Here is a 14,096-nt window from a genome sequence, read left to right as displayed (position 1 = left end):
TTTTAAAGTTTCAACTTTTTCAAAGATTGCATGGAGACAATGCAACCTAATATACGGGCTTATGAGGATTAAATTAGCTCACAGTGGTAAAACATTCAGGCTTTGGAATTTGACACATTTAAGTTTGAATTTTGCTCTGCCAAATATTGGCTATGTGACATAGGCAAGGAACCCAGACTCCCTGAGGCCTCAGTTTCATCTTCTGTGTAATGGGAGTGATAGAGGTACTGAATCGTGGCATTGCTGTGCAAATGAAATAACTCCTCATGGCAAACACGGAGCACTGTGTGTGGCATATAGGTTTGCTCAAAAATGCTCCCTGTTATTTTTAATGCTTTAAAACCCAGCACTTCATCCTCTACGTGAGATGGATGGGAGCTAAAATATGGAGTGAACTGACAAGAAAAATAGCTCCTTGCCTGAGGATCATATAACCATATCATCCTGTCTCTGTACATCTTGGGAAACAGACAGCTGACAGAGCCCTGTGTAGGAATGTCTCAGTGGGTTGTATATTTATTTCTCTAATATTTTTTTCATTAGCAGAGGTAAGTGTGGCAAGAAGGGGTTTGGCTGCCCCTAAACGTCTTCCCCCTGTCGCCCAGATTAACAAGCTGTTCTGTCAGGCTCTCATCATTCAGGCGAGAATGGCTTGAAAAGCAAACTTTATCCTGACAGGGGAAATTAGGTGTCGTTCCTGTGATTTATAGAGCTATAGATTGAGCTGCACAATTTCTCATAAGGAAATGGGTCCTTGCCTATTAGTATTCCTTTACTGTGTGGCCTTGTGAGTGGGGGGATCTAACTCAGAGGCTGAAACTGAGGGGTAGGGTATGGGAGGTCAGGGGGCAAAGCTTGGGATTCAGAGTTAGAGGCCCTCTGCTCTGCTGCATTCAATCTGGGGCACCTGGGCTGGTATCTCTTCTCTGATCCTACATTGGCTCATCTGTACGGATTACTGGGAACAGTAAGAGCTGCCGTATCCACAGGTTGCTAGGAGTCTTATAGGAGTGAAGAGACAGATGTTCCAGCACCAGACCTAGAGTAAAGAAATGCGTAATAGGGGTGTCTCTCTTCTTCATCCCACTCCCCCCTTTCCTCAAAAACCATCAATGACATGCTCATCGTCTGTGGGGCCTCTTCTACAGAGAAGATGTTAACTGGCAGGTTTTTTTTTTTTTTAACATCTTTATTGGAGTATAATTGCTTTACAATGATGTGTTAGTTTCTGCTGTATAACAAAGTGAATCAGCTATACATATACATATATCCCCATATCTCTTCCCTCTTGCGTCTCCCTCCCACCCTCCCTATCCCACCCCTCTAGGGCTTGGGAAGTGGCTGCTTCTCACTAGCTATCTGTTTTACATTTGGTAGTGTATATATGTCCATGCCACTCTCTCACTTCGTCCCAGCTTACCCTTTCCCCTCCCCGTGTCCTCAGGTCCATTCCCTACATGTGCATTTTTATTTTTGTCATGCCCCTAGGTTCTTCAGAACTTTTTTTTTTTTTTAGATTCCATATATATGTGTTAGTATATGGTATTTGTTTTTCTCTTTCTGGCTTACTTCACTCTGTATGACAGACTGTATGTCCGTCCACCTCATTACAAATAACTCAATTTTGTTTCTTTTTATGGCTGAGTAATATTCCATTGTATATATGTGCCACATCTTCTTTATCCATTCATCTGTTGATGGACACTTAGGTTGCTTCCATGTCCTGGCTATTGTAAATAGAGCTGCAATGAACATTGTGGTACAAGACTCTTCTTGAATTATGGTTTTCTCAGGGTATATGCCCAGTAGAGGGATTGCTGGGTCATATGGTAGTTCTATTTTTAGTTTTTTAAGGAACCTCCATAGTGGCTGTATCAATTTACGTTCCCACCAACAGTGCAAGAGGGTTCCTTTTTCTCCACACCCTCTCCAGCATTTACTGTTTGTAGATTTTTGGATGATGGCCATTCTGACCGGTATGAGGTGATACCTCATTGTAGTTTTGATTTGCATTTCTCTAACAATTAGTGATGTTGAGCATCCTTTCATGTGTTTGTTGGCAATCTGTATATCTTCTTTGGAGAAATGTCTATTAGGTCTTCTGCCCATTTTTGGATTGGGTTGTTTTTTTGATATTGAGCTCCATGAGCTGCTTGTAAATTTTGGAGATTAATCCTTTGTCAGTTGCTTCATTTGCAAATATTTTCTCCCATTCTGAGAGTTGTCTTTTTGTCTTGTTTATGGTTTCCTTTGCTGTGCAAAAGCTTTTAAGTTTCATTAGGTCCCATTTGTTTATATTTGTTTTTATTTCCATTTCTCTAGGAGGTGGGTCAAAAAGGATCTTGCTGTGATTTATGTCATAGAGTGTTCCGGCAGGAGTTTTAAAAATAGGCTTTATTTTTAAGAGAAGTTTTAGGTTCCCAGCAAAATCCCAGTGTAAAGTGCAAAGAGTCCCCATACACTCCCCACCCCCGCACAGAGTCCTCCCACACCACGGTAATGTATCTGTTACAGTCAGTGAACTGACACACATCATTATCACCAAAAGTCCAAAGTTTACATGAAGGTCCACTCTTGGTGTGCACTCTGTGAGTTTTGACAAATGTATAATGATGTGTATCCACCATGATAATATCATACAGAATAGGTTAACTGCCCTAAAATCCTCTGCACTCCCCTGTTCATCCTTCCCTTCCCCCAACACCTGCCAACCACTGATCCTTTTACTGTCCCCATGGTTTTGCCTACTGGCATGAATTTTTAAGAATCCCAGGCAGTATATCTGGGATGAGAACTTTTAAAGGGGGTGAGAAAATTGTGGACAGCTTTGAGAAAAAGCAAAATCCAGAACACAAATCCGAAAATGATTAGAACCAGCAATGCTGTGGAATGTACGTCCAAGTTGAAGAAAATACAGGTGATAATAAGGCCCAGAGAGGGTAAATGACTTACTGAGGTCACACAGCAAGTTAGGCAGAAAATGTTAGCGTTCCCTGGGATTCTTGTGTCTGAGCTCTGTAGCCTCTTCCTGTGAGACTTTATTCACTCCTGAGGCTTCTGTTACATTGAACTATATAACATTGCTCACGTTTGACTTAAATGTAAGTGGCAGTTACCTATAGCATTTTCATTGGCCCATTCCCTTAGGTACAGTGAAAAATCTCAGTATATGCTAAAGGTGGGGGGAATCAGGAACATAAATAACATTTTTTTTAAAATGGGTTGGGTGTTCGGAGGCTTTGCATTTCAGAGCACAGGCTCTAGAGCCAGATTCCCTGGGTTCAAATCCTGGCTGTGCCACTCACTAGCCCTAGGATCTTGGGCATAAATGTAAAATGGAACATAACAATCATGCCTACCTCACAGGTTGTTGGGAGAATTAGATGAGTTAACATGTCTAAAATACTTAGGGTTGTTGTGAGAAGGAATACATATAAAGTGTTTAGAACAGTGCTTGGCTTGTAGTAAGCACTCAATAAATGTTAAGTGCTGTTACTAATATCCTCTAGTTAGTGAGAATATTGTTCGTGATGGTAGGATCAAATGACCTGAGTTCAAATCCTTGTTCTACCACTTTTCAGCTGGGTGACTTTGAATAGGTTGTTTCACCCTTCAGACCTCAGTTTCCTCACCTGTAAAATGGGGATGGTAACAGCAGAATCTGCTTCATAAGGCTATTGACAGGATTGAATGAGATAATGTGTATTAAAATGCTTATGACACTCTCAGTAAATGTTGCTATTATGTTTGTTTCCTATCTAAAAGCATAACAAATTAGTGGCTTGAAGCCAGTTCCAAAGGTAAGCAGCCTTATATAGTGAATGTTAGTTGATATGAAAAACTTAGCTTATTTTCTGACAGATTCTTGTGGTCGTAAACTTGGACAGGTCGCTTTTCCTTTTGGGCCCCTCAGTCTGTGCAAAGTTGTAAAGGCCAGTTTCACCTTTCAGGACTCTTTCAGGTCTGAAATGCCAGGGATCGGGGGCAATGAGTATGTGTGTATGCACTTCAGAGCCCTCTAACTCCTGGGATAAGTATGTAATTTAAGGTGTCTACTTCCCTTTGATCAGCTGCTCCCTAGTTGCTACCTCTTCTAAGTAATCTTTCAGGATTATTCAGAAGTGAATTACCTGCGGTTCCAGTTATTCATTCCTACGCAATCCCCAAAATTGGTGGCTTAAAACAATGATAATTTTATTATTGTCTTTAATGGTTCTGGGGGTTGACGGGGCTGAGCTGGGCACTTCTGACTTGGTTCCCTCATGTAGCTGCAGTCAGCAGGTGTCTGTGGCTCACCCATCTGGCAGATGACCTTGGCTGTTGGCTGGGTCCTCAGCTGGGTCTGTTGCCTGGAATACCTACATGTGGCCTTTCCATGTGGTCTGGGCTTCCTCACAGCATGGTGGTTGGGCTCTAAGAGTGAGCATTCCAAGAGGCATGATGTGGAAGCTGCCAGTTTCTTAAGGCCTGAGCCCAGAAATTGAAGCAGCCGTACTTACTTTGATCAAGCAATTGTAGAGCCCAGACTCAAGGGGAGAGAACCTGGATCCCGCCTCATGGTGAGGGAAATGTCAAAGATATTTAGGGTCATGTTTTAAAGTCACCACACCTGCCTTCCTGCTCTGTTTGGGAATAAGAAATCTTAGGTCAACTAACATTACCCACTTCTCTTCCCAAATGTTCTCACACATGCTGCTTAAGTATGCAGTCATTGATTTGTAACGAGATGACCATTTAATCTCCTCACTGTCAGGACACACCGGCATTACTTATTTTTTTCCCGAAGAATGGGGGCTCCAGCCCCCTGGTCTCCAACTCCTGTAACTACCAGGGCAATGAGTGATTCGCATCTCCTATAGCCACTCTAGGGGGTGTGCTGATGACTGAATGGCAGGTGGCTCAGGTAGGTCCTATCCCAGAGGTCCAGGCCAGGTTGTAAACCACTATTTCTGCCTCTGCACAAGCACTGCTATGATGTCCTCGTCAACCCTTCTATATGTTCATCAATCCTAGTCCCTCCTGACCAATCAAATGTGGTCAGCGTGGGCTCAGGAATTAGTCTTCCTACAAAACTAGAATGTCACCCACTTCCCTTCCTCCCATCTCTCTCTAGGAACATAGGAGCATGTTATTGTAGACCCAAGTACTTCCTGGGCAAAGAACTATCAACCTACTCTCCTCCAAGCAGTAATCCCAAATGCCTCCAAAAGGGATTCTACTTCCATACACCACCCTGACCCCTTTTCAACGATATCAAGGAATTTAGTCTTTTTAAGGTGACCAATTGCACTTCTGTCATCTCTTTTGCTGGAAAAAAAAAAAAAAACCAGCAAGTATGCAAGTTTATTCTTTGGCCGAGCATCCTATTACATATATCTATGGAATTTAACACATATTTTGGGGACCCTACAATGTGTTGACTCTTTTGGTTGGAGCTGGGGAGAGAGAGACGAATCAAACATATTGCCTTGGCCTGGAGGAGTTCCCAGTCTGATAAGCAAGAAGTACACATAAACAAGCAAATTGCGAGGGACTGTGACGTGCAAAAATTGAACGAGAGGAGAGAGACGGAATCTCTCAAGTGACAGGGTCCTGGTGGACAAAAAGTTTCCTGGATTTCAGCAAGGAAACATAAGTGGGGAAAGGGCATTTTAGACAAAGGCACATGAGCAAAGGCTTGGTATGAAGCAGTGCGCTCCTATAAGATGGTATGTGCACAGAGTAGGAACAGTAAGGAGAAGATGGGAGAAAAGCCACAGGCTGAACAACAAAGAGGACTTTGAAATCAGGTTAAGAAGTAGAGGCTTCAATCAGAAGGTGGTGGAGTATTTGAAGGGGTGCAAGCAAGGGGGTGGAATAGGCAGTGATGTTTTAGAAAGCTGGGAGAGGATGTGCTGGAAAAGACTGGAGCTGGAAGGCCAGTCCAGGGGCTATGACAATTGCCTAGAGAAGAGGCATTACTAACCTGCACCCAGGAGACAGCCATGGGGCCGGGGGAGAGAAGTTGGTTTGAAACCTGTTATGAGGTAGAGGGGGGAGCCCAGGTAACCCTCAGTTTCTGTCTGGAGGCACCAAATTGACGGGAGTGCCCTTCACTGATGTGGGAGATACAAGTAATCTTGAGGACGGAGAGCATCACGCACACACACACACACACACACACACACACACACACATTTTCCTGGCTTTATGATGTCATTTATAAACTTGGTTCATTTCATTCAGCATTCCACGTGAATTTTTAATTCAATTTAACAAATATTGGCTGACTTATGCTATCTGCTAGATACTGTGTTAGGTACTAAAAGGAAGCCTGGTGGCACAAAGGTAATCTGTTTCTTTCTCCAGAGGGCCTTTCATCTCCTCAATTGGTATGGGTTGAGCACCACCTGACCAAGCTTATTAGTACTGAAGATAACACATTCATGAAGCTTTGAGTGAGGACTTCAGGGCATCTTTTTGGTTATACAAAGCAGAACCATCTCCGTATCAAAAATAGCAGATTTGGTGTCAGCCCCTGAGTATAATTTTTCAGTGTAAAAAATAGTCATTGTAAGTATAGAGTATGGAATTTAATTCGTAGGCTTAGTGACATTCTGTATAGATGGTCCCAAGAATCTATCTTAATCAAATACGGAGTGTTAACTTGAAGTTTAAGATTCCCAAGACATTGTCAAAGCTTTTAGAGCTGGAAAGTCCTCTTCCTTTGTATTCCCATAACCTCCTGCATGTTACTTCACAGCATTTCAACCATATTAATTGTAATTGTGTGCGCCTTCATCACTAGACTGTGAGTCCTTTGAAGTTAGTGACTGGGTCTTGTCCGTCGTCTTTCTCAGCATCTAGATGGCATGTGGTATGGAGGAGGAAATTCAGTTAATTAAACCCTCCGAACTAAAACTTCTGTGTCCTCATTTTACAGATGGACAAATTGAGGCTTAACTAGAGAAACAACTTATGCAAAGTTCAATTAGGGAAGTAACAGTGGAGTCAAGAATAAATCCTAGTTTACTTTGATTGCTTAACATTTTTGTGGCTGTTTTTGCATCCTGAGGGGCTTGGTTTGCTAGCTAATTAGCCAGAAGTTGGAAGCATTCACTAGTAGTGGAAATGCAAACCTTCATTGTCATGAAAACCAATGACCATGCAAATGTAGCCCTTAGCCCTGTATTAAGTACAGGATTTGTTTCTTAAGTGCCTTCACTTTTTCAAAAGCTAGGAGTCAACAATGCCTCTAGTGTAAGGTTTCATTTTCCTCTGAGAACACACACAGGCACACACACATGCACACAACAAACAACACATAAGCACGTGATACAAGCAGAACAGCTGAAAAGGATGTTTTGGATGAAATCTTGGCATTTATAGTTCCTGTGTGACCTGGGAAAGTCCAGGGTGCCAGAATTCAGACGAACTTCAGTTCAAATCCTACTCATCCATGTGTCTGTGAATGGGAATAGGACACCCATCTCAAAGGGTAATTTTGAGGATTAAATGGAGGAATAGAGTCATTTCACCACAAAGTTGCTCTATCACCTGGGGCCAGCCAACTAGCATTTCTGGGCCACTGTATGTGCATCTGTAAAACAGATTCACTTAGATGATTTATGGAGTCCCTGGAAGCTGGAACATTCTATGCTGTTCCTCCCTTGGGATCTCTTTGGATTCGGGATGGAGTGTTGCAAGGACTGGAGATGTAAGAAAAGAGTGAACCTGAGCTGATGCATGCTGGCTTCTGCTGCCTTGCGAGGGCTCCCTGTTTGATGTAGGCCTTTTATCAGGGTGTGTTTGAGCTCTGTCCAAGGTTTGCCTGGCCACTGCTGCAGTCCCTGTTCTGTTCCTCAGGGTTTGGGAAAGAGCCAGTGGATGTGGAGACTCACAGGCAATGTTTCTTCCCAAGAGCTGCTTGGATGGTGAAACTCACAAAGTCCAGAGAGATTTCCTGTTTTGTTTTTCACAAGCTCCAGTGACTATTGATTACAAAAACCACACACACACACGCACACGCACACACGCAAAAACAAAAACACGTACACAAAACAGGATGTTCTCTCTCCTCCCCTTGCTGGAGTCCAAGGCAATCTCTTACCATCTGTGTCACTTTCATCCATGGCCCTGGATCTCACCATTATGATAATTAAGCCCTTAGCTCTAGCTGGAGATGTTACAGAATCTTAAACCACGAGCAGTTGTACATGTTAATTTAAATCAGAGGGAGCCGGCAAATGGAGGGAGAAGAAAGTCTGTCAGTCAGCATGACCCATCCCATCTGGTTTCTGCCCTCATGAGAGTGCCCCCTCTGGTGCCAGTAGGAGAACCTATGTTGTTCCTAACCTAGGTTCTAACTTGTAGTAAGAACAGTGCTATTATTGTGTGCCAGACTCTGGCCCACATAATTTATATGCAAACACTGAATGGGATATATTTATACTAAAAAAAAGTTGTTTATTTGGAACGTGAATTTAACTGGGCATCCTGTATTTTTATTTACTGAATCTGGCAATCCTACCTGGAGTCAACCCCACTGTCCTGAGTGGTTAAATAGAAAAGACCTATGCTTGGGAGTCACAGAGATCTGGGTTGGGATTCTGCTTCCATCATTTGCTTGCTATGTGATCTTGGGAATATTTCTTCACTGTTCCGGTTTCTAGTTCTCACCTGTAGATGAAGATCACAGTATCTGTGTCTCAGGACTATTGTGAGAATGACACTTTAATGCCCTTAAAGTACATTCCACTGTATAATTAGGTGCTTCATGAACATTAGCTCTTATAATTCTTTTTATTTCTTTGGGTCACTATTCTTAATTCAGGAGAAATTGGATCATTTGTTCACCCCTTGGAGAGGATATGAGTAAGGACATATGGCAGGAATAACTGGAGCCTTCTCATCAGAGGCACTGAGAGGAATGTGTTGGAGGCTTACACAGTAGTGTCCTTGATACACACGTTCTCCTTCTAGATCTGTGTTCTGAGTAGCTAAGGAGGCAGACCCCAGACCCACTTTACACAAACATGCTGTACTTGAGTCTTTTCAACAATGCAAGATGGAGGGCTTCCCTGATGGCACAGTGGTTAAGAATCCACCTGCCAATGCAGGGAACATAGGTTCGAGCCCTGGTCTGGGAAGATCCCACATGCTATAGAGCAGCTAAGCCTGTGCACCACAGCTACTGAGCCTGTGCTCTAGAGCCCGCGAGTCACAACTACTGAACCTGTGTGCTACAACTACTGAAACCTACGTGCCTAGAGCCCGTACTCTGCAACAAGAGAAGCCACCACAATGAGAAGCCCGTGCACTGCAACGAAGAGTAGCCCCCGCTCGCCACAACTAGAGAAAGCCCACATGCAGCAATAAAGACCCAGTGCAGCCAAAAAATAAAGAAAGAAAGAAAGAACAACCAAAAAAATGCAAGATGGAAAAAGTGTCACCTGGGTAATCAAGTGTCCTTGGTAGTAGGTTTTGTGAAGCTTTAGTTGGAAAAGTACACAGAAAGTAAAAAAAAAAAAAGAAAAAAGCAAGCAAGCAGGTAGTCTGTTACCTGGCAAAGGAGTAAGAGATCAACATTCTCTGGAATCCCCAAGTTTGAAAAAGAGCTGTCAAACATTTTGAATCCCCAGTGCCTTGAAATGTCAGTGTAAATGGAGTGACGAAAGCATAAAGCACATCTGAACCTCAGCCTCGTGATCAGTTTTTCAATGTCTGTTCATTTATTCAGTAAATATTGACTGAATAAGTGTTCTCAGTCCCATGGGAGCACTCATGTGAACAAGGCATGGCCTGTGCCCTTTGTGGAATCAAAGTCTGTTGGGTGAGATAGGCAAGGGAATGTGATGATTAGGTGTGGTCTAGTGTGTTGTGGTGTCCAGAAGGGGAGCCTGATTACAGGCTTAAGAAAGTCAAGGTAGGGTTCCCATAGAAAAGAAGGTTTCATCTGAGACCAAAAGAGTGAACTGGATTCCAAGGTGGGGGTGGGGTTGAGTATTCCAGTAGAGAGGACAGGATGTATTAAAAAAAAAAAAAAAGAGAGAGAGAGGGAGAAAGAGAGAGACAATGAAGCACATTGCAATTAAATAGAACATCAGGGGACTTCCTGGTGGCACAGTGGTTAAGAATCCACCTGCCAATGCAGGGGACATGGGTTCGATCCCTGGTCCGGGAAGGTCCCATTTGCTGTGGAGCAACTAACCCCATGCACCACAACTACTGAGCCTGAGCTATAGAGTCCGCGCACCACAACTACTGAGCCCACGCTCTGCAACTTCTGAAGCCCACGCGCCTAGAGCCCGTGCTCCTCAACAAGAGAAGCCACCGCAATGAGAAAACCATACAACACAACGAAGAGTAGCCCCCACTCGCTACAGCTAGAGAAAGCCCACGCAACAGCAACGAAGACCCAACACAGCCAAAATAATAATAATCAATCAATAAATCATCATTTAGAGCAAGGGTCAGCAAACAGTGTACCTCAGAACAAGTCTAGCCTGTTGGCTGTCTTTGTAAATAAAGTTTTATTGGAACACAAACATGCCCACTTATTTATAATTTGTGTCGCTTTCATGCTACAAAGGCAGAGTTGAGTTATTGTGGCAGAGACTGCCTGGCCATAAAGTCAAAAATATTTACTGTCTGGTCCTTTGCAGAAACACTTTGCTGTCTCCTGATTTAGAGCACACTTTTCATAAGCAGGAATTCACTGTTGGTGGAAATGTTAATGGTTGCATGAGGGTGGATGTTAGCATGCAAAGGAAAATCAGAGGAGTGGTGAGAGATGAGACTAAGAAGGTGGTCAGGAGCTAAAGCATGGAGTTTAGACTTTATCCTGAGGGCTATGGGGAGCCTCTGAAGGTTTCAAAGCAGGGTGGTGAGATGGTCAGATTTCTACAAGAAGCAGTGTGGCAAGGTGTTAAGGAGGGCAGGGTCTGGAGCCAGACTGTCTTGGATCAGATCTCAGTTCCATCACTTAGTAGCTATGAACCTCAGACAAATTACTTACCTTCTGTGTGCCCCAGTTTTTCAGTTTGTAGAATGGGAAATAATGATAATTTTTATTACAGCTATCGTGTGAGGTACTGAAGATGAAATAAGTTAATATACTTAGAGCAGAGTGTCAGGCCCAGGGGAGGTTCTCAGTGGATGCTATTACTATCCTGTCTCAGTGATCCTTCTGGCTGTTGGGTGGAGAATGGCTCAAAATAGAAGAACCCGGTGGTAGAATGCTGGGGCTTTATGCAAGAGATGGTGTCCTGTGCCCAGGAGAGCTCCTCTGAAGCTTGGGTCAGTGACTGTCATGGCCACTGGGACCTTCACTCTCCATCTCTTCACCATTGTCATAATCATCTCTTTTGTCCTCCTTTATTCCAGGCCTTCAAGAGTGCACTGATGAGCTCCTACTGGTGCTCAGGGAAAGGGGACGTGATCGATGACTGGTGCAGGTGTGACCTCAGCGCCTTTGATGCCAGTGGGCTCCCCAACTGCAGCCCTCTCCCGCAGCCGGTGTACGTATGTATGGTCCCTCTTCCTCTGGCCACCCCTTTCCATGGACTCATACTCTTGTCCTGCCAGTGCAGGCCATGGCTTGCTTCTGTTCCTAAGGTGCTTCACCAGATGCCTGAAGTCTCTGGGGGCCTACCTCCTTCTTTGAGAAAGCAGGGAGCTTTGGCAGAATGGAATCGTGGCTCGGAGGTAGACACTTAACACTGCAGTGTGTGCTATTTTAATAGCACCAAGCCAGCCATCATTACTTTTCTTCACTCATCCATTCGGCAAAGGTTTACCGAGCACTAACTACTGCTTTGCCAGTTCTGTGTTGACCACTGGGACTACTGAGATAAAGAAAGTGTAGGACCTTTTCTAAGAAACTTTATATTATTCATTCATTCAACAAATAAGTTTTGAACACCTGCTGTGTGTCAGACATTGGGGAATTCATAAATGAGCAAGACAGGCACAGCCTGTGCACTTAGGGAACTGACCGTTTAGTGAGGGGGACAGATGTCAAAGCAAAAACAGGAAAGCATGATACCGTTTAAACATTTAAATAATAAAAATATGAAAGAAAAACAAAGATGTGCTAATGGACAGAACAAAGAGGGGATGCTTTAGTTGGAGGAGAGGGAGATAGTCTGGGAAGCCTCTCTGAGAAGACCTGAATTAGAGTCAGAGTTTGCCAGGCAGCAAATGGCAACAGACGTGTTTCAGGAAAAAGACAGAGCCCATGGGAAAGCCCTGACTCAGGAAACTCACCCTTTGAGGAAGTAAAGGAAGGTCTTCTTGATTGGGGCAGTGTGATTAAGAGGGAGAGTGGTGTGATGAGTGGAGGAGGTCTGGGCAGGAGCCAATACTGAGGGTCCATTGTAAGACAGTCCTTGCAGAGTTAGTGGGTATAGTGGAAAGAGAGAAGGAATCTGGGCTGGGGACAAGCAAAGTCACCATCATGGTTCTGTCCCCAGTTTGCTGTGTGACTTTGTGCAGATCATCCCCTTTTCTGGGCTTTGCTTTTACCTTCCATGAAATGGGGGGATTGCCCTTCCCTCTCTCAGAGGACCCCCCCCCCATTCTCACCTTCAAACATTCTGTTATTTCTTGCTTTGTAAAAGGATTCCCCAGGATCCCTGCCCGCTGTGAGGGAGTATTGATATTAAAGCATTGACTGATATACTGGGGGGATTGAAGAGAATGGCAGAGAGGTTGGCAGATGACTGTGTTTGAAAGCACTGCCAATTTAATTGACAGTGAAGCATCATTGAGAATATAGTTTAAACAAATGGAAAGCTAATCAACTTGCTGTGAGCACACACTAGGTACTTGGATCAATTTACTGGATTCCACATTGATCCAAAAGGTGGCTCTTTCTTGTCCCCATTATGAACAAGGAAACAGAGGCTGAAAGAGGTATAATTAATTGCCTAAGTCTACACAAGGGGTATGGTGGTGGGTTGAAGCCAGACTGAATCCTGTGCTTTTAATCTTGACCTGTGCAAACTCTTGGGGCCCAGACAGTACTGGCTGGCAAACAAACAACCTTCCCTGTCACCCCCCTAGGCTGCGGCTCTCCCCAGCAGTAGAGCCCTCCAGCACCGTGGTCTCCTTGGAGTGGGTAGATGTTCAGCCAGCTATTGGGACCAAGGTCTCTGATTATATTCTGCAGCACAAGAAAGTGGATGAATACACAGATACGGACCTCTACACAGGTAAGCAGAAAGTTCAAGACTTCCTCTTTCGCTGAGATGGTGTGACAGAGGAGGGAAACTGGGATTTTCTAAATACCTTTGGAGACTTGGTGTCCTCTGAACTGGGAAGACACTGGGAAGTTTCACTGTTTGGTGTTTGTTACCTAGTTCCCACACCTGTGTGCTTTTTGGTATGATTTTCTACAGGGGAAGGTAGCAAATTGTACTTGTAGAGGATTTCTGATTCTCTAAATTGGATCCACAAAGTCATATACTAAAGTGTTAGTTAATTCAAAAAAGGATTTACCCATTTCTACTTGGGAAGGCCTACAGGTTACATTTTTGAAGACCTTGATCTGTAAATATATTATCTCTGGGACTGAGATAAAGAAGTTCAAGGAATTGTCTTTTCTAGTGAGATGTACTGAGATAGTTGTCTTTCATGCTAAGGAAGAGGATTTGGAAATTATTCAGACATGCAGGAGAAGATGCAGAAAGTGGATCTTAAGGAGTGCTTTAAGTTTACTTAAAGAGTACACAGGAGGCTGTGACATCCTGCAGGTGGGTCTGCAGGGCTGGTCTGGCTTATGGCAGGCGGGGAGCCTGGGTCTGAGGGAGCTGGCCTTGAGGCTGGGCCATGAGGGCAGGCCTGGAGTGCTGGAGTGTCAGGAGCCTGGGAGCCAGCCTGGTTGCAGGGTAGGTCAAAAGCCTGAGCTGGGCTTCCCTGGTGGCGCAGTGGTTGAGAGTCCGCCTGCCGATGCAGGGGACGCGGGTTCGTGCCCCGGTCTGGGAAGATCCCACGTGCCGCGGAGCGGCTGGGCCCGTGAGCCATGGCCGCTGAGCCTGCGCATCCGGAGTCTGTGTTCCGCAACGGGAGAGGCCACAACAGTGAGAGGCCCGCGTACCGCAAAAAAAAAAAAAAAA

At 44.3% G+C, this 14,096-nt stretch overlaps 1 protein-coding gene across 1 annotated transcript in view; it reads left to right on the top strand.

Annotated features, from left to right (window-relative positions):
• Window positions 1-14,096, top strand: part of ASTN2 (astrotactin 2) — a 614,159-nt gene that overhangs the window by 445,753 nt on the left and 154,310 nt on the right. Inside the window, exons 15-16 of the mRNA XM_024762620.1 lie at window positions 11,365-11,498; window positions 13,045-13,193. Coding sequence (XP_024618388.1) covers window positions 11,365-11,498; window positions 13,045-13,193 — 283 coding nt within the window. The remainder of the gene's footprint in view (window positions 1-11,364; window positions 11,499-13,044; window positions 13,194-14,096) is intronic.

This window comes from Neophocaena asiaeorientalis, unplaced genomic scaffold (genome assembly GCF_003031525.2).
Source record: "Neophocaena asiaeorientalis asiaeorientalis breed wild unplaced genomic scaffold, Neophocaena_asiaeorientalis_V1.1 scaffold78, whole genome shotgun sequence".
Taxonomy (NCBI): Eukaryota; Metazoa; Chordata; class Mammalia; order Artiodactyla; family Phocoenidae; genus Neophocaena; species Neophocaena asiaeorientalis.
Note: the sequence above shows the minus strand (reverse complement) of the source record. Positions and strands in the feature narration are given on the sequence as shown.